The sequence below is a fragment of the Accipiter gentilis genome, chromosome 15 (assembly GCF_929443795.1).
Source record: "Accipiter gentilis chromosome 15, bAccGen1.1, whole genome shotgun sequence".
NCBI classification, from domain to species: domain Eukaryota; kingdom Metazoa; phylum Chordata; class Aves; order Accipitriformes; family Accipitridae; genus Astur; species Astur gentilis.
In genome coordinates this window covers 24,603,562-24,625,067 of record NC_064894.1, presented here as the reverse complement: position 1 = coordinate 24,625,067, position 21,506 = coordinate 24,603,562, and the positions used below count along the sequence as shown (strand labels likewise).

The 21,506-nt window shown below is 43.1% G+C and overlaps 1 protein-coding gene across 1 annotated transcript in view; it reads right to left on the bottom strand.

The window, feature by feature from the left end:
• Positions 1-21,506, bottom strand: part of LAMA4 (laminin subunit alpha 4) — a 106,855-nt gene that overhangs the window by 52,832 nt on the left and 32,517 nt on the right. Inside the window, exons 3-8 of the mRNA XM_049817891.1 lie at positions 18,325-18,449; positions 14,249-14,329; positions 8,929-9,143; positions 4,737-4,832; positions 2,551-2,702; positions 2,298-2,408 (exon numbers count right to left, since the gene is read on the bottom strand). Coding sequence (XP_049673848.1) covers positions 2,298-2,408; positions 2,551-2,702; positions 4,737-4,832; positions 8,929-9,143; positions 14,249-14,329; positions 18,325-18,449 — 780 coding nt within the window. The remainder of the gene's footprint in view (positions 1-2,297; positions 2,409-2,550; positions 2,703-4,736; positions 4,833-8,928; positions 9,144-14,248; positions 14,330-18,324; positions 18,450-21,506) is intronic.

Below are 21,506 nucleotides of genomic sequence, written 5' to 3'. Positions count from 1 at the left end.
CTTATTTCTCTGTACTTGGGTTTTTAGTCTGTGAAGGGCAAGCATTATGCTTTTTAGTCTTATTCCTTTAGGGAATCAGGGTTTCTTTCTGTTGTTCAGCATCGCCACTTCATGCTTATTTTAAGCAACTTGTTATTGTTTTTACACACGCTTGCCTTGACTTAATACTCTTTCCTCGCCAGATTGTTCTTTAACTATTGAACACATGGGGAATTGCTGCGACAGGGAAACGCAGCTGCATGAGTGAGGGGTGCTCTTGGGGACCCTCAGATTCCCACTGATGTACAGAGGTTCATCCTGGAATTTGCTAAGAAAGAGCCCAGGAAGGAAAAGACGCTCGGCTTCCCGAGTCTCTGCCAAACGTTCGGGACTGAGCTACGTGCTGTTTTACTCTAAGATCACCCCAAGCAGACTCAGGGAGTTACAGCTCACATTTATTCTTCTCATCTAGCAGGAGGATTTGCCTACAGTTGGTGCATTCATCCTGCCTTTGGGGTTTCGGTCAGAATCTGCAGCAACCCCTCAGACACGGGGACGTGCACGTGAAATGCTCTGGATGGAAGATGCAGCATATCTCTGCAAAACCCACACAAGGCCCTAGTACCCATTTTCCATAAAAGTGCCTTGAAAGAGCAAAAAGTTCAATATATTCAGAGTTATTACTGTGGTCTTCCTTCCACTGTGGGAGGTTGGGGCCATTATTTCCCTGCCTTTACAAGCAATCACAAGTATTCATGTGGAACAAGCATTAGAAATAACCAGGGAGAAAAGACCAGAGGAAACGCTGAATTTATTGGTTCAGGGAGACTCAAACTGAGGAATGAGCTAAGAAATCCCCAGGTACTACTGAAGATGACAAAAACGTTATTATCTAAAATTCACTAAATATTCCTGAAAATCCTACAGCCTTAATCATCCTGCCTAACAGCTACATAGAGGGACCCTGAGGCGTGTGAGCTCTGCCGGATTTTCACAGCTGCAGAGGTGTGTGTGGGAGCTGATTTAATCAAACCTCTCTTGAACACAGGCATAGTGCATGTAATTCTGCAGTGCCCTTTCTGCTAAGTAAGTGCTGCTTAAATACACCCAAACCCAAATTTTCTCTTCCACCTCTCTGTACAGTCCTTTCTCCTCTTCCTTGGTGTTTTTTTCTCTTGCCTGCTGCTGTATCTGAGTTTTAGTCTGAGGTATAATTTCAGTTTCTCTTGTGAAGGAATTGGTAAGTGAATATAAGGTCTGGCATTTTGCAATAAGCATGAAATATACTTTAGTCCTAGTGCAGCTGTGGTTATTTCTGAGAATAACATGGAGTGATGTATCTCACTAATATATATATATCTCAGCAACAGAAAGATGTTTAATAATATCTCTTTAAAATGGAGGAGAAGCAATTTGGAGCCCTATTTCTCCTCTTCATATATATCATATCAGTATTCTTCCAGGGTGCAATGAAAGTGTTATGTGAGCTGAGAGCAGATAACCTTAATTTTATAGCCTGGCAATTGCATGTGGATGCAACATTTATGATTACAGTTGTGTTAAAATATATCTTGAGTGCTGATCAGGCTCCCGTCTCAGTGGGTGCATGAAAAACCTTTTAAACTGGCAGTTTTGTAACGTATTTTGAAGTGTCTAATCGGGGCTAATTTAATTTTATGAGGGCATCCATGTAAAATAGATATAGTACAAGTACTCCCAAATTAAATCTGAATTAGTTTAGTGTTGGTTACTTCGCTTAATTAGAAATCAAAATGTGAAATAGAAAGGCAGTGTGGCTATCTCAGATCAAATGTGTAGATCATGCAGGAAGGCTTTTTGTGATTGGTGACAAACCTCCAACCACATTCAACAGACTTTGGCCCTATATTCTTCCTTTTCTGGGAAGAAGACTTGATAGGTCTTTTATGCTTTTAATTCAGAGCTAAAGTAAAAGAAAGTTTAGAAAAAGAAAATAAAAAGTTCTCCCAACTATCTTTCAGGGCACTCCCACTCTTGTTTGGTGAACCTAGAGGTTCAGGCTAGATGTTAGGAAACATTTCTTTATCAAGACAGTGGTCAAATGCTGGAACAGGCTTCCGAGACAGGTGGTCGATGCCCCAAGCCTGTCAGCGTTTTGGACAATGCCCTTAACAACATGCTATAACTTTTGGTCAGCCCTGAAGTGGTCAGGCAGTTGGACTAGATGATCATTGTAGGTCCCTTCGAACTGGAACTATTCTACACTAACCTCTTACGCCAGCATGCGAATATGACAAACCGCAAACCCTCAGAGCTGTGGCAGGGGGCTGTAAACAAACCTGTTCGTCAAGTGTTGCTGCCTCTCTCAGGAGATCATTCATTTCATCTGCAGCATCATCAACCTGGATGGTCCAAAGCACAGCATGGTTCTTTTTTTTGGCCGTTGCTTCCTGTGTGTTGCGGAAAAAAAGTTAGTGCATCTGAAAACAAATTATTTCTCTAGTGAGGGTAGGGATTGAAATTTACAGGAATGGAGTGGAAATTCATAGATTAAAATTACATTGAAAAATAAAATATCATAACTGTTTGTACCTGGAGATGGGTAGTAGTAAGGTTCAGGTCATTCAAGCGCTTTTGAGCTGCAACACCTGTAGAAATGCTCAGTAAAGTCGATTTGCTTTCATCTATAGCCAGAACTGCTAATTGGATGTCGTCTGTCAAATCCCAAATACATTTATCGCAGCCTGATAAGAAAATAAAAGAGTAAAATTTTTCTTTAGTGCTTGTGTCAGTTAGCAGCAAGTATCTTAAATTCACGTTATAGTGCTCTTGCCCCATAGTGTTCTCTGTCATTGATGGATCCTGATGCATAGTCATTTTTCTTTCACTTTCATCCATCCTCTTCCAAGGTCCCATAATACAGTCATGATGCTTCCAGTTGAGCAGCACCAGATGGGATTGCTCTAAGCGGCTGCCCCAGCAGTTCCATAATCAGTAGGGAAGGAGACAGAAGAGGTATTTCCTGGCTATTCCCTAGAAGTTCTGCATATTTGTGGCCCAAAGAACAACAGACAAGGGTCAAAAATACAACTTCATTTTGTCAGAACCCAAACCTCTGTATTTAAAATGTAGTGGTATGAGGAGTGAGGATGTCCAGCAGATGGGCTCTTGGCTTTCTATTTGATTAGGAACGCAACTTCTGATAACACAGTTATAACACGTTTGGAATACTCTTGCGCAGAATGCTTGCAATACCACCTTCTTTTTAGTGACATTGGTGCCACGACTAAATGCAAGAAACTTAGGTGACTGTGAAACACAGATTCCTACTATCTGAAGTGGCGTTACAGAATAGGCGTGGACTGGATCTCCTACTTATGCATCAAGGAGGTCTATGCGCTGCCCTTAATGAAGAGTGCTGTTTTTATACCAACCATTCAGGAATAATTAAAAAATCTATGGCAGAGCTCCAAGAAAGGCTGGAGCGCCGCCGCAAAGAATATTCTTAGCAAAATTGGTTTAATTCGCTCTTTACCCAATCCCCCTGGATCGTCACCCTTATATCTACTTTGATGGGACCAGTTATCGTTATTGTTCTCACGCTTATAATCGGTCCTTGCCTTTTAAACAAGCTAGCTCAATTTGTTAAAGCCCGCCTAAATCAAATTGATGTCATGTACTTAGAACAAAGACAGCTTGTTTAGTTATAACAATTCGCTTGAAACGCATTATAAGTAACTAACGTATTATAGTTGCAGTTTTGTGTATCTGTCGGTGATCTGTCTTTGCTTGTTGTTACTAACACAGTTATATAAGTTTATTTGTTCATGGAGGGGGGGGGAAATGTGGTTAGACAGGTAACCCGATCGGAAGATTTTGCGGTGTACGGAAAGGTAGGGCCCCACCCCCTCCAGTTACGTTAACCAATAGCAGTTCAGTGGTGACGCAAGCGCACCGTGGCTATATAAGGAAGCGACACGGGGAATAAACGCTTTTCGCCATCCACCACATTGGTGCCCGTGTGTGACTAGCCCGAACGGCCTGTACGTTTTGCTGTCGTGTCTTCTCCGAACCGGGTCGCCAGAAACTTTTGCTTGATTGATATTGTATAGTCTGTAGTCTTGATGGCAGCAGCTCCCAAATGTTTTCCTTCTGGTTGCACTTCCAGGCACACGACCCCTCTTCTTGGGAGTGGGTTTAGGGACACGTGTGTGCTACATGGTCTGCCTTATACCACAGCCATAGTTATACTAACATTTAAAAAAAATCAGTGGCTGCCAATAGTTACAATGTTGTGCTTCTGGAAACTCCCCAGGCTTCCTATCATTAGAATAGAGGAGTTGATGGTGGAAAAGCAAGTGACTGATGGATATATGTCAAATTGTCAACAGCAACAATTTGTATTAGATGTACAACTAGAAACCTGGAAAATACGTGCAAGGTGGCACAGTTAAAGTTGTGATGGCAGTTTTTAGTGCCAGAATATTATTTTGCATGCACTGTGTCTCAAAAAGTGGCTTTGGTGATACTTCCCTACTGCTCCACAGTTTGTACCTAAACATTCAGTCTATCACAGAGTTGGACATATGCATGTACTCAGTCAAGCAAGTGAGAACATGTTTAAATATTCAGTCAGTGGGGCATTGTGCATATTCACGTTTAAGTGCCCTGTCAAAGTGCTGAGCCCACTGGAGAACCGAGCTCTTAAGTTAGTATTTGTAAGCATCTGAAGAGAAGAACAATATTAATTTTTGGTGTTCTCATGATAATCATCTTACTGATGGTTGGGCAGTCTGTGCCAGTAGAAAGTTCAGGGCTGTCTGCGAGGCATTCTCCAGTCTGGCTGTCACACATTCTCCCTCCACAGTTACATTCTGTGGGAAAAAGAAAGGATTTTTGAAAGAAGAGCTTCAAAATGTACAACTAACTCATCTTTCCCTTCCTAAGACTACTGAAATGATTATACGCAGGATTGTGCATGGATAGTCAAACCAAAATCAAGGACCTCTTGGACTGAATTTTCCTTCAGTATGTAGAAAAAAGGTGGTTTTTGCACTGGAGGGACCAGATAAAATAAAAGATAGGAAACAGAACCAGGAAGCCTCTGCTGAAATGATTTGTTCAAAGCTTCCCAGCTGGTCACAAGCAGAGACAGAGAGGCCAGAGTTGCCCAGCTGGGCCATTGTGCATCACTGTCTAGAGAGGGTGATTAGGAGGTGGGCTAAGAAAAGTGGTACAACTAAAGTAAATTATTGGTTACAAATCTCTCCACAGCTCTGTGGAATTTATTAACGCTATGTCAGGCTGCCACTAAATAAGATTTCCAGCTATCAGGGATTGATAGTGGACTCCAATTCCATCATCAGCATGAGCATATCAAAAAGTAAATATCTCCTACCACTTACAATGAAGAATAAATGAGGTTTTACATTTTTTTAAACTTGAGTAAGCTGCATTTTAATTGCCAGCACAAGTGGCTTTTTAAAAAGTATAATTTTAAATCTAAAGTGTCTCTTTCAAGGTTTAATTGGTCTTTTAAAATATATTATTTTAAAGATTAAAATATTCTTGGAACACTTTGATAGAATAACAAAAACTCTAGCAGAACATAAGAACAGCATCAACTTCTGTGGAATTCATTTTGCTTTTGTTTTTCATGGTTTCAGCAGAATCTCATGTAGCAAAATTGTTTACTGCCATTTTATTGCAGCTCATTCATAGTTCTCTATGAATTACCCTTGTTTTTACATTCAACATTACACTGTCGAAGAATTATCAGGGAAAACATGTAATACAGCTTCAAAGTCAGCACGATGCACTAACATTGGAATAATTTTGTGTAAGTGAACCAATGTTAGTAGAACTACTCAGTTTTTGTACTAATGTAAGAATAGAATTTGACTATTAATTCTGTGGGGCAATCGATAATTTGACCTCACCACAATCTGTACGAACTAGGTGCCTCCCAGATTTTGGATCTACATTTTTTTTTAATTTGTTATTTATTTTGTTAAGAAGTGAAAGAAAAGTCTCAGTTGAAAGCAGGCATTTCTCTTTACCTTTATCAGAGGATGTAGGCTATCCCCTGGTGGCAAGATTACAGTTACAAGATTAAAATTTGGATGAGATTGGTGCTCAAGAAAATCAAATAGTGTCTTCTTATTTAAATGGATAACTCTTAATTCACTACACAAATGCTTATAGTAAATTAATTTAAAAAGTGGTCCTAACAATTTGTCATCTACTTCTTTAGGAGGTACCACATTTTTAGTAGGGAATTAAGACTTTCATCGCTCCTGTGCCTTACTGGTGGAGAAAGCTTCTAGATTTCTCTTTATTTCTGAGGGACATTTGTGGAAAGCTTTGAAGTGTGGCTAAAGGACATGTGGTTAAAAAAATGTATGGAAAAAAAGCTGAAAACTACTGTCCACAGCTACACAGATTTTGTCTTTTGCTCAAAAAAAAAAAAAAAAAAAAAAGAAGTGATCTTTGCTGGATAGAGCTTTTTGCTCATTGAGTTCTCGTGCATTTTTTTTGTTCTGTATAACCTTTGAGGTGCTCTGTTGAAACCATGTACACAGACTCTCTTGTTTCTTACACTAGCTTCTTTTTCTGTATTTTTGTATTTCAAAAAAGCTATTTGTCTTATTTCAGAGTCAATATTTTTCTAAATAAGGGTTCCTAATTGCTCAAAAATGCCAAACAAAGTATAAGCTTGCCTTGTAAACTACCCGAATAGTTTGGATATTGCGATGTCTTGAGTGGTGCATGCAATCTACGCAGTACTGTCAGGTACAGCACATTGTGTTGTTCAGCACAAATGAAGATGAAATGAGAAGTGTGTAATTCTCTGAAACATAATACTTCAAAATCAGGATTTGCTAGAGTCAACTACAAGATTAAATTCACTCCTAAACAGAGAAATGCTGTACTTCTCACAACATATTCAAGTGCCCAGGCACTTTTTATTTTTAGCAAAGATCAAACACTGCAAGGAAATCTGCTAACGAAGAGAATTACCAAGCTGATTTATGGTCTGCATGAAAAACCTCTATAAAGAAGTCCTGTGCACCATGAAATCCCACTTAAACTGTACCTCAGAAATGTAAATGACACCGAGGCACTCTGCCTCTGATTCCTGCAACTCCTTAAGGGTGCAACCCAAAACTATACTGAGGTGATAGAAGTTTGACTTAACTTCAGTTTAGAAACTCTTGTTCAGAGATGCCTTCCGAAATTATGTGTTGCAGAATCTGCTCAGACACTTGGAATGCCCTGTAATCCTCAAATTCTGGCACAGCTACTCTTAGTTGTTTGAAGCTCTGCTTTTGCACATGGCCAGGGCACGACTGCTGCAGTTTGCTGAATTGAAGTGCTGGGTACATTTCTCCTGTGTCATGGCATTCAGGAGTCGCAAACTTGATCCCATCATTCCTTACGGGAGAACGACAGTTAAATCATCTCTGGTGAACTGAATTAGGCAATGAAGTGCATAAAAAAGGTTTGCTTTTGCAACCTCAAGATCACAGAAAAGTTGAATTTCAGGGATGTCTTGGGTGCCTAAATGCAGGCAGGAGGTGAGTTTTGGGCACGCTCTTCGCTACAGCTGCTGTCTTTTTGGCTGGTTTGGATACCTGGGAAGGGTTTTGGAGTTGCTGTGTGTGAGCATCATCTCCCTCTGTTCAGTGTCAATGGAATTTAAGCACGTGACTTAGTGATGTGAATTATATCCTGGAGATGGACACTCAACTTCTAGCTGTCACCGGAACACAAAACCAGAAGGGACCATTAGTGGCATCATACGCGGTCCCCTACAAATGAGGACAGCAGCACAAAGGCCGCTTGTGTACAGAGCATCCTCACAATCTTCATCCTGCAGGTCCCAAAACACACCTTAGCACTGTATAGTAAGCAAAAAGCAAAGTCCAAGCGTACAGTGAGTTGCAAGAAGGATGTAGGTTTGATTAAGACGTTGCTAAGACCCTGAGGCTTGTAGCTCTGTACCTTGAGACCCCAGAGCACTTCAGAGGTCTGGGTTGGGTGCGTGCTTTGGCTGTGTCTTACCTTCGAGTCAGGCTGAGAGCTAGGAGTGATCTATCTCCCCCATTTTTGTTCTGGTCCTTGAGGGAAGGACCCTGGCAAAGAAGTTGGGAGGGAGCCCCAAGGTCCTTGCTCTGAGCACCTGCGTTTTGCCTTTAGCAGTGGCTATTCCTCGGTGCTTTGAAAGAGGATGTAATCTTGTGTCTCAGAGCCAAAGCAAGGACAAAGGGCATGAATCCAAAGTCCTATTTGTATTGAACTCCAAGTGAATTTGGAGAATAATTAAATTAGAGGATGTAAACCTCTGTAACCCCTCTGTGTAGGTATGTCTTCTAAGATCCTCTGGGTAGCACTTTACTACACCCTGGAAGTACAGTCATCTCTGATGTGGAAATACAGTAACCAGCAAGATTACACAGACACATGGGAAATGCAGAATACATTGCCAGTGTGAAAACTAGCAGAAAACGAGCAGTGATTGGGTCGGGACAGGAAGGACAATCCTGTTCCCATAAAAAATGCTTTCAAGTCTTTAAGAGCCATCAGTCTGAGTGGTCACGTTGGGCAGCATGTGGTGTGAACAAACACAAAGGTGAAGTCTCTGCCCAAAGAAATCTTAGACACCCTTATTTAAAACAAGGTGCAGGACACAACAGTGCCTACGTTCATCCTGCCCAGGCATTTGAGATGTTGAAGTCTGGGGTCTGAGACTTTCTTGTGGGCAATGGAAAGAGTGCTAGAGCCTGGGATGGTTCAACTGGGCAGTCATCCCACTTATCCCACCAGGTAGGTGGCTGGGAGCACCCCTGCCTCCCTTGGCCGCAGGTGTCTGATGACTGATTCAGGCATCTCCCATCTCTGGGAGAGCATCCATAGACCATGCTGTGCTGCGTTTTGCTCGGCTCTGCTATGCTAAACTATAGACAATACCTGTACAGTTTTTAGCGAATCTGGCATCCCCGTAGTAACCCGGAGCGCATCGTTCGCACTTGAACCCGGTGGTGTGGCTCAGGCAGTTGCGGCACTGGCCTGTCACTTCATCACAGTCTTCAAAAATCAGGTTTGGGTCCGAGTTGCCACTGCAGTCGCATTTTTTACAAGTACTTCCAATTAGCAAGGGGTTCCCATAGTAACCGGGGGCACACCTGAAAGGAAGAGCAAGCACAGCAATGACGAGCAATGACATTCCCATCTGCGGTACTGTTTTTTCTCTGACCCTATTTATGTCACCAGGAATTGATGTCGGCCTGCAGCTACTAATGAACAGAAGGCAAATTAGGAGCTGTATTCCTGCAGAGGCTGTTTTGTGCTCTAATCTCAATCTGTACAGTTATATATTTTTCCCTTCTTGAACACTCCTGGTATCTCAATCACACCAGTCTGCATTTTTGTGTGTATGTGTGTTTTTAGCAGTAAAATTACTTGTTCCCCATTGTTTTAAAATCTACGACAGAATGACCTTGGCAGAGAGGCAGCTCTAGTGTTTATTTTGGTCTCTTTCAGCTTTGGATCTCACCAACTATATTGTGTTATATAGGAAACTGGGGTAAAGAGACTGCATTTCGTGATGCTGAAACTCAAGAGGAATTTCAGACCTTATTTCCATTATAATGCATATAACAAAGTACTGACCAGAAAAGGTGTCAATAAATACTTCTATGGTGAGGCATTGGGATGGTTTCTGGTTTTTGCAAAACAGAACAGGCACTGAACCAGCCTCCATTTTTCAGATTTGTTCAATCTTAGCCTGCTGGCTGAGGGTGAAAGGCTGAAAGCAGCCACCAGCCCAGGAGGGGAAGGTTCCTCTGTTGGTTTGCAGAGGGAGAGTGGGAGGTGGGTAACAAGCACCACAGGGAAGGTCTGAAATGGGTCCAAATTGCTTTGCATGTCTTGTCACATTTGGGAAGCATTTCAGTTGAAAACTTGCTACATCTTAAAATGGAAGAGGTGTTGAAACTAGTGGTTTTTGAAAGTGTAGGCAAACCAGCGATACCTAACATTCCTGGGTGACCAGTGGCCCTAAGCTAAGACATTTGGTACCATTCTTTGGAAAGAAAGAGGAGGGTCTCAGTTAAAGGAGTTTCTGCTGGTAGCAGGGACTGTGCCTAATCCTACAAGCTAGAGGAACTTTTGCAAAACAAGCAGTGAGGCGAACAGAGCCAGCACTGGAGTAGGCATGGAGCAGCTCGCGGGAGCAAATCCTGGAGCAAGGGCTTTGCTGGAGAAGCTGGCGTCTAGAGCAGCGTGGAGCAGCGGCTGACGGACTGGAGGGCTCAGCTGGCAGGACAGGAGCAACCCACGCCATTCACGGTGTCACTGCAGCAGGGTCCATGACCCAGCAGTCTGGGATGCAGAGATCAGGGACTCATACCCCCAAACTGGGAATGAAGAGTTACTTCAGGAAGGGAGATAACTAGCTGATGTAGCAATTGCTGACTGAAGACTTTGGAGGGCAGAATAGTTGTTGCAGTGATTTAGGTAAGGAGTAGTTACTGCATTTCATCCTGTTTTATCACCCTGTTGTCCTTGTCTTTTCGCCCATCCACTAAGTCTTGTTTTAAGACGCTGTTTATTCTGCTGTTTGTGGGCAGGGAGGTCGAGCTCAGGCACTTTAGTTTAATTTTCCCAGGTTCTGGCTGGGGACCTGAGCTGAGGTTTGTTGTCTCCTAAAAACTGAACATAGTCAAATCCAGGTTCTGCTATGTCTGAAGGATAAAAAAGTGGGAGATCTGATAAGAGCTCCCAGTTTTGATCTGTTCCTACATTTGCTGATTTTTTTTTTTTTTAAATAAAGAAAGTAATTTCCTCAACGCTGCTTTGTTCATGTTCCAGTCCTGAACCCCCACAGTAAAAACACATAAAATTTTAAGCATCTTAATATAAACCACTTGGCTGCCTCAGATACTGCTTTTGCCAATGACAAAGACTGTTTGTCTCTTTGCGGCACAGCCAGAATCTTTGGTGCAGATCTTATCATTTGGGTGACCCAGATGTAAAGAATAATAGTGCGACCTGGAGTTCTGTGCACCCCTTGAAGAACTGTGAATGCGACACTGAGTGCAGAGTGTGATTTAACTGACTTTGGTGGAGACACTCCCCATTCCTATGGGAGTTACAGCAGGCAGTGATGGGTAATGCTGCTATTCAGTCATGCCAAAAAGTCTTGCTAAAATTTTGTAATATTTCAGCCAATGTGAGATTGTAGTATTTTCCCGAATTTCAGAATTTCAGTATGGTTATGAAGTTTGAACAAGAAAAAACACCCTCTGTGTTTTAAAAAAATAAATATCTGTAGAACTGCTTGATTTATTGTGAACTTTCAAAATCTTGCAGGGTTGCTTTTTAATTTTCTGTAGTTAGGTATTTTCCAAAAGATCATCTGCCTAATGCGGCCACCAGGTCACAGAAGCCACTGAGCAGTGCTGGGGCAAGACCAGCATTTTGCTTATCACTATCGAGCTCTGTCTTTCAGCCAGCACCTGCCAAAGACTGCATGCTATTCCCATCAGGCCCACAATGTCTGCCCTCTCATCAGGACAAGGTGATTTTTTTTTTTTCTTCTTTTCTGAAATATACCATTCAGTTCACTTGCCAGAAACTTAGTGGACAGTTCTTCACATCCTCACAGATATATTTTGTAAGTAAGTGCTGATTTTTATGACCGTCTGACTCACTTTTATTGGCCATATCTCCTCATCTGGACTAGCTGTCTAAAACAAATAGAAACTTTTAGAGCTGAAAATACATGTGTCACCTTCACTTTCCCCTTCACCACTCAGTGCATCTCAAAGGGCTGAACTGCACTCGGCCTCTTTTGAATAGTTGGTAGCACGTGAGAAGAGCAGAGGCCGCTGATGGAAACATACTGCTCCATCTGTGCACTTTATGGCCTGAAAAAGTAGAGGCCCGCGGTTAATGTCTTTTCCCTCATTGTATCAATAAATGGCTCTTTGTTGCTAACAAAGAATATTTCCTCTCCCATAATAAAGCTGCTAAGTTATCTTTGTTTAATTTTGCAGCCATGTTTGCTTCCTGTAATTATTGGTGAGTAAGAAATTAACTTCCTCTTCCCTGGCAATGCCAAAAGAACCTTTTTTGTCTCTTCACTTTGGACAGTAAAGTATCATTTGTTCAGTTATCTTTTTTAACATTGGGGCATTAACAAAACCTGGATTTCATCCGCTACCACCTTAATGCCTTATTGCTGAACTGCAGGACCAAAATGATTCAGCCCTACATTGCAAACTGGGAAGCTGCTTTTCTCAGTTCCTAGCAAAGGCCTCCGTGATTCCCCAATGCCGTTCGCTGGCAAACTTTAACTGGACAGCTTTGTGCCAAGCCCCTGGAGCAGCACAAGAAAGCCTCCGACACGAATGCCGGAGGAACCGGAGCAGATTGCCCCCCCCCGGCGCGCTGCTCCGCAGATCCCCCGATCCTGCGGGTCGCTGCCCCGTCACCCACCGCTGCGGAGAGCTGGGGGGGAGAGCGGTCAGCAGGACGTAGCCTTCCTCTCCCTGGGGACACGAGCTGCTCCTCGGCTTTTAACCAATGCCCCTTCTCGCTCAGGATCCCCCAGTCCTCCTGCCAGCGGGTTGACAGGACCATAGCTGCCAGCGGGAGCAGGGGGTGGTGGCAGAGCCCAGCAGCAGCGTACGCGAAGCAGGGACTTGCTCTTTAGCAAGTGGGCAGGGACGAGCAATGCGTTTCTCATTAGTCTTTGAAATGCTTTTCGTTGTTTCTGACACAAATGGGAGCGGGACCAGGAGCCTACCAGAGGGAAAGTCCTGTTTGTCACTGCTCGCCACCTACCCAAGTCGTTAGTCGAGGGCTTAATGCGGTGACCAGGACAGGCTGATTTCTTTCTGTAGCTTTTTCTAAGCCATCTACCCAGCTTTGCCTTCCTTGAGACAGACGCACTGTGTCAGGCTGGGTAGTGGCTATTAGAAAACAAAGCTGATGCTATTTACTGCTGTTACTATGCATCTGCTACTTATTTCATAGGATTTAAATTGCTTGTAGTCTAGGTTGACATTTTAATAACCATTAAGAAACCTCACTGACCTTTTAATTGTCTGCGTTATCCTTTGTGTATAAATCTGACATTTTGGAAGAACAAAAGAATACAGCCATAGGCCTGGAAACAAGGGTGGGTTTTTTTATTTTTGTGTCATCTGTCTAAAGGGCTTCCACTATTGCTGTCACCGTGTTAGTGATGCGGAGGTAATATGCTGATGTTTTTGCATCATCTGTAAGGGCAAAAGCCTTTTTTTTTTTTAATCTTACCTTTTTCATATTGATTTCTCTTTGCATCTTAAGCATCCACTTTCTCCCTTCTCTGATAGTTACATTAAGTATCATTTGAATTCAAGACTTGCCCATTAATGACAGCGGACTGTAATCTTAAATACTTCAGGGGCTTTAAGGAAAAAGAAAATGACATGTTCAGGAAGCCAGTGTCTGAGCCACCCTATACCCCTCAGTCTTTCTGCTAGAGCTGTTTTAATTTATTGGCTGCTCAAGGAGAATTTCTGCATTATAATGGGGCGTCTGACATTCATTGAAACATCATCCATGTGTGTTCACAGCAAGCAAGGTGGCCCTTTACAAGATAGGAGAGTTAGCTATACTTCTGCTCTATAGCTCTATTTATTTGTGTACTTTGTTACTGAGAGGATAGTTAGTGGAAATTTTTTATGGGCATAAAGGAAATTTGAAAAGCAACACTGGTCTATGGTTGTTTGCTTGCCTTTATTAAATTATGTCTGTGAAGTACGTTTAAAATTTAACTAAAAAAGCTGCATCTGCTCATTAAGAATTTGACTAGATAATGGATTTTCTCCTTTGTTTTTGAAAAATTTATTTTGTAAAAGCCTGCTATATGTTTTAGAGTGCTGAATTGCAAAAGGCATCTATGTGGTGGTTATTTTTCACTTCAGCTGCTGTTTCTGATTTGCATTTTGTATTTTGATTTGTATATTGTACCCCTTTTAGGAAGATCACCACATGAAGGTACACAAAATGCAAGAACTCGATCAAAATACAACAGATGTAAATGTCTGTCTTACCCTGACATGTCTCTGCAGCAAGTTGTTAATGGTTTTTAATAGGACCTGAATGAGATCCTTTAACAGATGTGATTCAACCTGATGAAAACACATGCACAAGATTTCTCCCCCATATGGGAAGATTCCCTCAAAAACTTCTGCACTTCAGTATTGTCGACTAGTAATTAATCCTATTAGTTTCTTACCTTTCACAGTTGGGTCCTGCATAGTTTTCCTTACAGACACAGCGCACGCTTCCACTTTTTCTGTAACAGGAGACTGCAAAGCTGGAATTTCATTAGAATGCATAGTTAGAATAGCACATGATGGCAAACACTTGGGAGTATTTCTTTATTACATTATGGACATTTGCTGTAGTGTGAGCTCTGGCTCTTGGTTACTCATTGCTGAATAGGTATTCTTAAGCTCTGTATGTTATTCACATTTTACCCCTTGTTTAGTCTTTTTAATTAGTGTAGAAAGCACTAGTTAGTATATAGCACTACGGAGCTATATAAATACAGACATATGTAAGTTCTTGTTTTGCAGTGTAGATCAGACACAGCTGCAGGTTTTGATACACACATTTTAGATAAGGGACTTAGGATAAATGTGTATGTCATGTGAACATAATTGCTTCCTGTCTCTTATCCCAAAGGGTAAAATATTGCTTATGAAAGACACCGCCGTAAGCACTTCAGGAATTGAGATTCTGGAATGGGTGCAGCAGTTTCCTATGAAAATCCTACAGTTTTCCTCAAATCCAGTCTGGAAGTACCGAGTGGTGAAAACTGACCTCGGTGATGCCATCCTCATTTACAGTAACTGAGGCTGCTCTATTGTCTCTCTGAGCAAGCTGGAAAGAGTCTGGGGCCTCTTCTGAGACCAACATGCCAAGTAGTGATACTGACGGCAGTAATGGCTTGGCCTGCAGTTTTCTCTGCCGGGATTCTAAATTGTGGATTCCTTTGCTTTCTTACATTTTCAGGATTTAACAGATGTTTAACTAAATATGAGACCCAAGGAACAGCAGCAGCCAGATGTGGAAAGTGCAAATTGTATACACTTCAAACACAGTGATAGATGTGGGTTAAATACATTTGCAGGAAAAAGACATACAGTCCTAAAGAGGTTTCCAGTTAGTTTGCAATCTGTGTGAGTAAATTCCTGCCAGCACTGGAATGCAACCAGAGTAGTGAGTGGCGGCAGTTGCCAGCTGCAGGCCCACGGTTGCTAAAACGCGGGTCCCGAGTTGTACAGTGCTGGGCAGCTGTGGCCAGGCTGTATCCTTTTCACACAGAAGAACAAAAGACTCGGAGAGATGGGAAAGAGCATGATCCACGCGCTGCTTTTTCCAGGAATGAGCAGCATTGAAAGGTGACAAGAATTCCTGCACATTTCTGTTCCCACCAGCATTTCTCAGCTGGTTGGAGAACCAGTGTCAAATAAATCTGTGTCTGGATCTCTGCTGCCTCAAAATATTTCATATAACCAGAGAGAACATAAAATGAGATTCTGCTCACAGAATTCACAAATTAACTTCGGTAAAGCTTTTATGAGAACATACTGAGAAAATCCTAACAGTTTGGCAGTCTTCCTCTTCTTTCACAGAGGCTAATTCTTTCATGTAGTTGAAAAAACCCACATTGTGGATTTAAGTTATGAAATAAGACTGAAGCCTTCCTGAAGTTTTATGGTTTTTGTGATCTTTTAGGGAAAAGAAGTTCATATAAATCCCTCAGTTTTGAAAAGAAGTAACATCTGCTGGACTGTGAAGCAATCTCCATCCTCCTTTTTTGTTCCAAAGAGATGACATTACACTTCATGTGTAATGTCCAAAAGTTATTCCAAAAGTTTCCAGGATAGCAGATATGAAGATAGCCTGGTCAGAAAATCTGGATACACACAGATGAATCCCAAGAAAAAATATGTCACTTTATGTATTTTGTCACTTTGTTTAACTCTTATGAATTCACTGGCTATTTCCAAAGTAAAACAGAGTACAAAGCAACATCCTCTGGATGTTCTTTATTTAAAGCTTTTACTGCTTCTCTGCTTTCTGGTAGAGTTACTGTTTTGCCTTAATATAAATGGAGTAGGGTTAATGGAGGAAAAATGAAAAAAAAAAAGAAAAAGAAAGAATGGTTGTTCTTTAAATTTAGTTATTCAAGGCTGAATGTTGCTCAATCATTATTATTTGCCTGTTCCAGCCCCAGCTGAAGGCTATTGCTGTGGTCAGGTCTCTCTCATGCAAAAGCTGAACAGGCAGTATCTGCATGTTTTTTTATTTGGGTGTAAGAGGCAAATTGGGGTTGGATGTCCTTTAACTATTGCCTTCAGGACTTTTCGGAGTGAAAAACCCCGAAAAATCAAAATGCATTTTTACTGAGGTAGTTTTAAAGGGGTGACATATCACAGAACGTAGACTATCCTGAGATGGAAGGGACTACGAGGATCATCACATCCAACTCCTATATTGCTGCTAATGTCAAAGCCTCTGCATTCAGGTTCTCTGCAACCTTTTTTTCTCCCTTCCCAATCCCGTGCTGCTGTCTTTTTGGGTTTGGGGCTTCCTTATCTCTAGCGGTCTGGAACAGGAGAGGTGTTATGTCCCTGAGCAGAAGGGCTAAAGGAGCATGTTGAAGCAGGGAAAGCTGCTTGTCCTCTGCCCCCATCTCCCATAGCACTGGCAGAGATAGCTCAGGTCCCCGCTGGTCCCACCGCACCAAGCTCTGCTGGACTGGTGGGCTGGCCGGCTCCCTGCTATCAGGGACCAGCGCTGCAGAGCCCGGTGGGCTGCAGGGCAGGGGGCTGGGTGAATGCAGACCATGCTCTATCAAATGGCGCTGTAGGGAGGACAGAATTGACCTTGCTTGGTAGGGACTGGGTCTTGTGCGATGGTGCCTCAGGCACATGCAGCCCAGGTTGTGGTTGAGAGAACAGCTCCTTGCACCAAAGTGGCTAATCTGAGCCCAATAGGTTAAAAAAAAAATCACTTTCCTTTGCTGAGGGAAAAGCACTGCTTCCGACTTTGTATTTCTATTTCTGGCATTACAGCCACTACTGAAACTGGAGGAAGCGGTCTGCTGCTTTGTCTGTGAGCTCGCTCTCTCCTAAGCCTTTCTACATGTGAGCAAAGCCATGTTCTTCCGCCGTCTCTGGAGGATTTTCTCTCTAATCCGGGCAAAGCTGCAGTTTTTCAACAATAGCTGTCCTCCGCCCCACGGCCCTCCTCACATGTCTGCAGCTCACTGCGAAAGCCAAGAGGTGATCTGCGGAAGTTTGGCCAGGATGATTTTTCTCCGTTGCCATTTTGAGCCTGTGCCACTGAGCAGTTCAAGCTCATCCCGCCTTAAGGCAGTACAAGTAATCCTATAGCAACGGCAAACAAATACGGTGAGGAAATTCCCCTTTGCTGAGAAGCCCTGCTGAAAGCAGAATGGGAAACAACGCAAGGGGAGTATGTAGCTCGCTAAAAAATAGCTTCAACCCATTGGCAAATATTTACTAGCACCTCCTCTGTGCGCTAGAGCGGGATTTGCATGGATGCCTCTCTCCCAGAGCATGGACCTCAAGCAAGAGGAATTTGATAATTTCTTTCAGCTACATTACTGACATGCCACTAACAGTTTCTAATAGCTGGTTATGGTTTGCAGTTATTTGTTTCTTCCGAAGTCACAAAGCAAATAATAGCTCTTTGGCTTGGTCTTTGTTTTCTGCCAGGCTTCAGAGTTTCTTACCCGAAGGTAGCTGGGCATCAGCTGAAGGGGTGTTGTACCTGTCATAGGGTTGTCCAGCCCTTTCCTTTCAACTCTTACTGTACTAACCAGAACCAGCTGCTGCTGACTCAGGAGACTGCCAGGCTATGTTTTTTTTTGTGGTTTGTTTTATCCTCCAGAGGTCATAGACCAATCTGTCTGTCTCAGCCACATACATCCCTGATGCCATATTCCTCGGGAATTAGTCTTTACGGGATTCTTAAAAGTAACCAGACAACTGAATAATGTCTCCTACATAAAAGAGGATGAGCTTGAATTTGCTAAAATATTTCCTCCCCCCTCTTGGTAAGAACTGATATGAGCACTTAAGGATATTTTACACCTTCTAAATGAAATGCTGTTTCCTGTGCTTATAAATGTGAGCAGCTGGTAGTCCTCTTATTTTCCCCCGGTTGGCAAGGGCAGCAGCCATTGTATCCTGCATCCAGGAAGGGATGCTGACCCCTCCTTGGAAAGGGCCAGAGCCAGCCCAAATCAAAGAGAAGCAAAGACTCTTTACGTACTTGGCAAGCGCTGGCAGGGGGCAGGGGCAGGGCTGGCAGAACGTGGGCACTCCTCTGACAACGTCACCGATGAAGCCGTCTGGACATTGCTCGCAGTGCTGTCCCGTTGTGTTTCTCTGGCAGTCCTTCAGCGGAAAGAGAGAGAGCGGTGAAAGTTAAACGGAGGTGCTGCCTAATTCAGAATGAAATCATTTAGTTGAAGACCCGGCCAGACAGAATAGGGGCTGATGCCAGACCCTGACCCTTCAAGGCATTGACAGATGCAGCCAAACCGGTTAGTACTGCTGCAAACAAAAAATGCTATAAATGATTACACTGGACAGCCAGCAAGTGTTGGCAAGGTGCGGTACAGGACAAAACAGACATATGTGCCTGCCAGGTGCTGGAGCAGAAGCAGCACTGCCTGTCAGCAGAGATGTCAGTGGTACTCAGGTGTAGCTGGCAGCCCTCTTTTGAATTGCATGTGCCAGCAGGAAAAAGTCCCTTTTACTGACAGCAAAACAAAATGAAAAATATCTGCTGGTAAATACTATCAACAGATTTCAGCCTAGATATAAGTTTCAGCAAGGCTGCTTCTTGGACTTGGTAACTGGAAAAGAGCATCAGGGGAATCTGCCTGCAAATGGTGGCTAATATACCAGTGGCTCTGAGGTTTTTCTCCTGAGATGAAAAGCGTTACAGCATGAAGGGATGTGTTATCACTACTCCTTGTTCTCAGCCTTAAAGGAGGTCCACTTAATGGAGGGAAGAAGCAGGAGTCTTCTATAAGTGGCCTTTCTATAAAATACAGATCAACTGTGGAAAATGTCAGTCGCTTTATAAGCAAGTTTCATCTCCACAGTCTATTGTTTATGAGGAAATAGGCTTCCTCATGCAGAGACAAATTGGCCATCAGCTGATACTGTTGGGGCTCCGTGGAAGTAAATCAAGCTGTGGTAATTCATATACAAAATATTTGTTGCAGAATATTTCATGTTGCTAGGTACAAAATTGTGCCTCTCAGATAATATTTTCAATCACAAAAAAAGTCAAGGTTTGCTATAAACAATTCTAAATAGAATTTGTAAGTCCTGCAAGCTTAAGTAAGCATAGTTCTATCTTTTGCAAATGGACACACTTAGGTGCCACAGGTTATGTGGTCTTTCCTCTAGGCACACGGCAAGGCAGCGGGTGACTGGTGCAGAGTGCATGAACAGTGCAGGACTCAGGCAGACTCCTGTCCCTCTTTCCACTTCAGCAAAATACCCACAAGTTGTCAACAAAACCCCACAACCCTCCAAATTCTAGCTGTCTTGCCCAAATTGCTTTAGAAGAGTAGGAAGGGTGCAGAAGTATTTTTCTTTCTTGCAACTGTGCAATGAGTTTTGCAATGTCCCTGATTCGGATCTCTCCAGTTACACCACTTTGTACTGATGCAGTCCAGATGCAAACAGCTGTGCAAGGGTCGAGGCAGCAAGGAGTCAGCTTCACGTCAGAAGTATGTGGAGAACTACTCTGTCAGTGCATATTTGCTGTGGTTTTGGGTTAGCGTGCTTGATTCTTTCCTCTTCTGACCTACAAACAGTGGATCATGGGAACTGCAGACTAATGGATATGATTTCCATCCTTGGTAAGATGACAGTGTCTATAATAAAGAGGAAGATCTCTGAATACATGACTAAGGATGATTCAGGAGCTCCTGCTTCACTAACCTGCTGTATAATGGTACAAATAAGCAAGAGTATGAAGGGGAACCAGAGGACATAACATATCTGGACTTCCAAAAAAGCCAACTATGTTGTCAGGGGACTTGAAAAAAGTTCCTTTTATGAATTTCCAGAAAGCTGATAAAGGCTAGGAAGCGAAGGGTAGGATGTAACAGTCACCTTTCAGTATTGGGAAGAGTCACTGTTCGGATCACCTAGGCCTTGGGGCCAAGACTGGTTTTGCTCAGTGTTCACCAGTATCTTACAAACAGAGACCAAAAATGCTAGGGCTGCTCAGCTGGGAAAGTGTTGTGGTTTAGGCTCAGTCGGCAACAAAACACCATGAGACCGCTCGCTCACTCCTCCCCCACCCCCAGTGGGATGGGGAGGAGAACCGGAAGAAAAAGGTAAATACTCGTGGGTTGGGACGAGGACAGTTTAATAGGACAATACAAGGTTGATAATAATAATAACAACAAAAACAATACTGATAAAAGAATATGTAAAGCAAGTGATGCACAATGCAATTGCTCACCACCTGGAACCTGATGCTCAGCCTGTTCCCGAGCCTAGTTTCCCATCCCTATCCAGCTCCCCCCATTTATATACGGAGCATGACATCATATGGTATCGACTATCCCCTTGGCTAGTTGGGGTCAGCTATCCTGGCTGTGTCCCCTCCCAGCTTCTTGTGAAAATTAACTCTATCCTAGCTGAACCCAGAACAAAGAGAAAGGCCGACAAGTGTTTGGGTTATGTGAAATTACGAAGTTGGTAAATAAGCTGAATGCAGGACGGTAGTTCACCCAAATCCTGCAATACAAGAGCTGAAGGGCTCTGACTTGAAAAGGCATTTCTGTACACAGAAGTTAAGAAGCTTCTGCAACTTGCTGCTGGGAGGTGATGGTATTTGCAGGGACAAAAAGGGGTTTCCTAGAGAAATTCCTGGGCAACAGATTCATAAATGGATGTTGAAAGGACTCAAGGAGGTATGTACCCTCTAACATACCCAAATACAGCAGTTGTGGATGCTGGGGGAGTACGAAGCGGAGACTTCAGGAACAGGCCAGGCTAAGTCCGTGCCCCACAGAGCATCTCCTATTGCCACCGCTGGAGATCCAATATGGGCTGCAGAGACCTTCGGTCGAGCCCCGGAGGAGACCTCTTGTGCTACATTCAGAGTTCATGCAGATGCTAGGAAATGACCGCAGTGCCCCGGTTTATTCTCTAGCAGTCATTTAATCCCATTACAGAACTCGCTGTGCTGTCAGCAACTGGCAGCCCCTGGAATAACAGGGAAGCTGGATGTGGGATTTTAGGAGCGCTCACAGCGAGAGGGAGCTCCCCAGCACGGGGCAGGGGGCACCTTGGCCTCTCTGCGGTCGGAGCTTCTTCAGCAGTGCGGGGCTGCGGGTGGGCGAGCTCAGCTTACTGATTTTTCCTCTGAGCCAGTCCCTACAGATTTGAAACTCACTTTCTACTCCAAACATGGTGTGT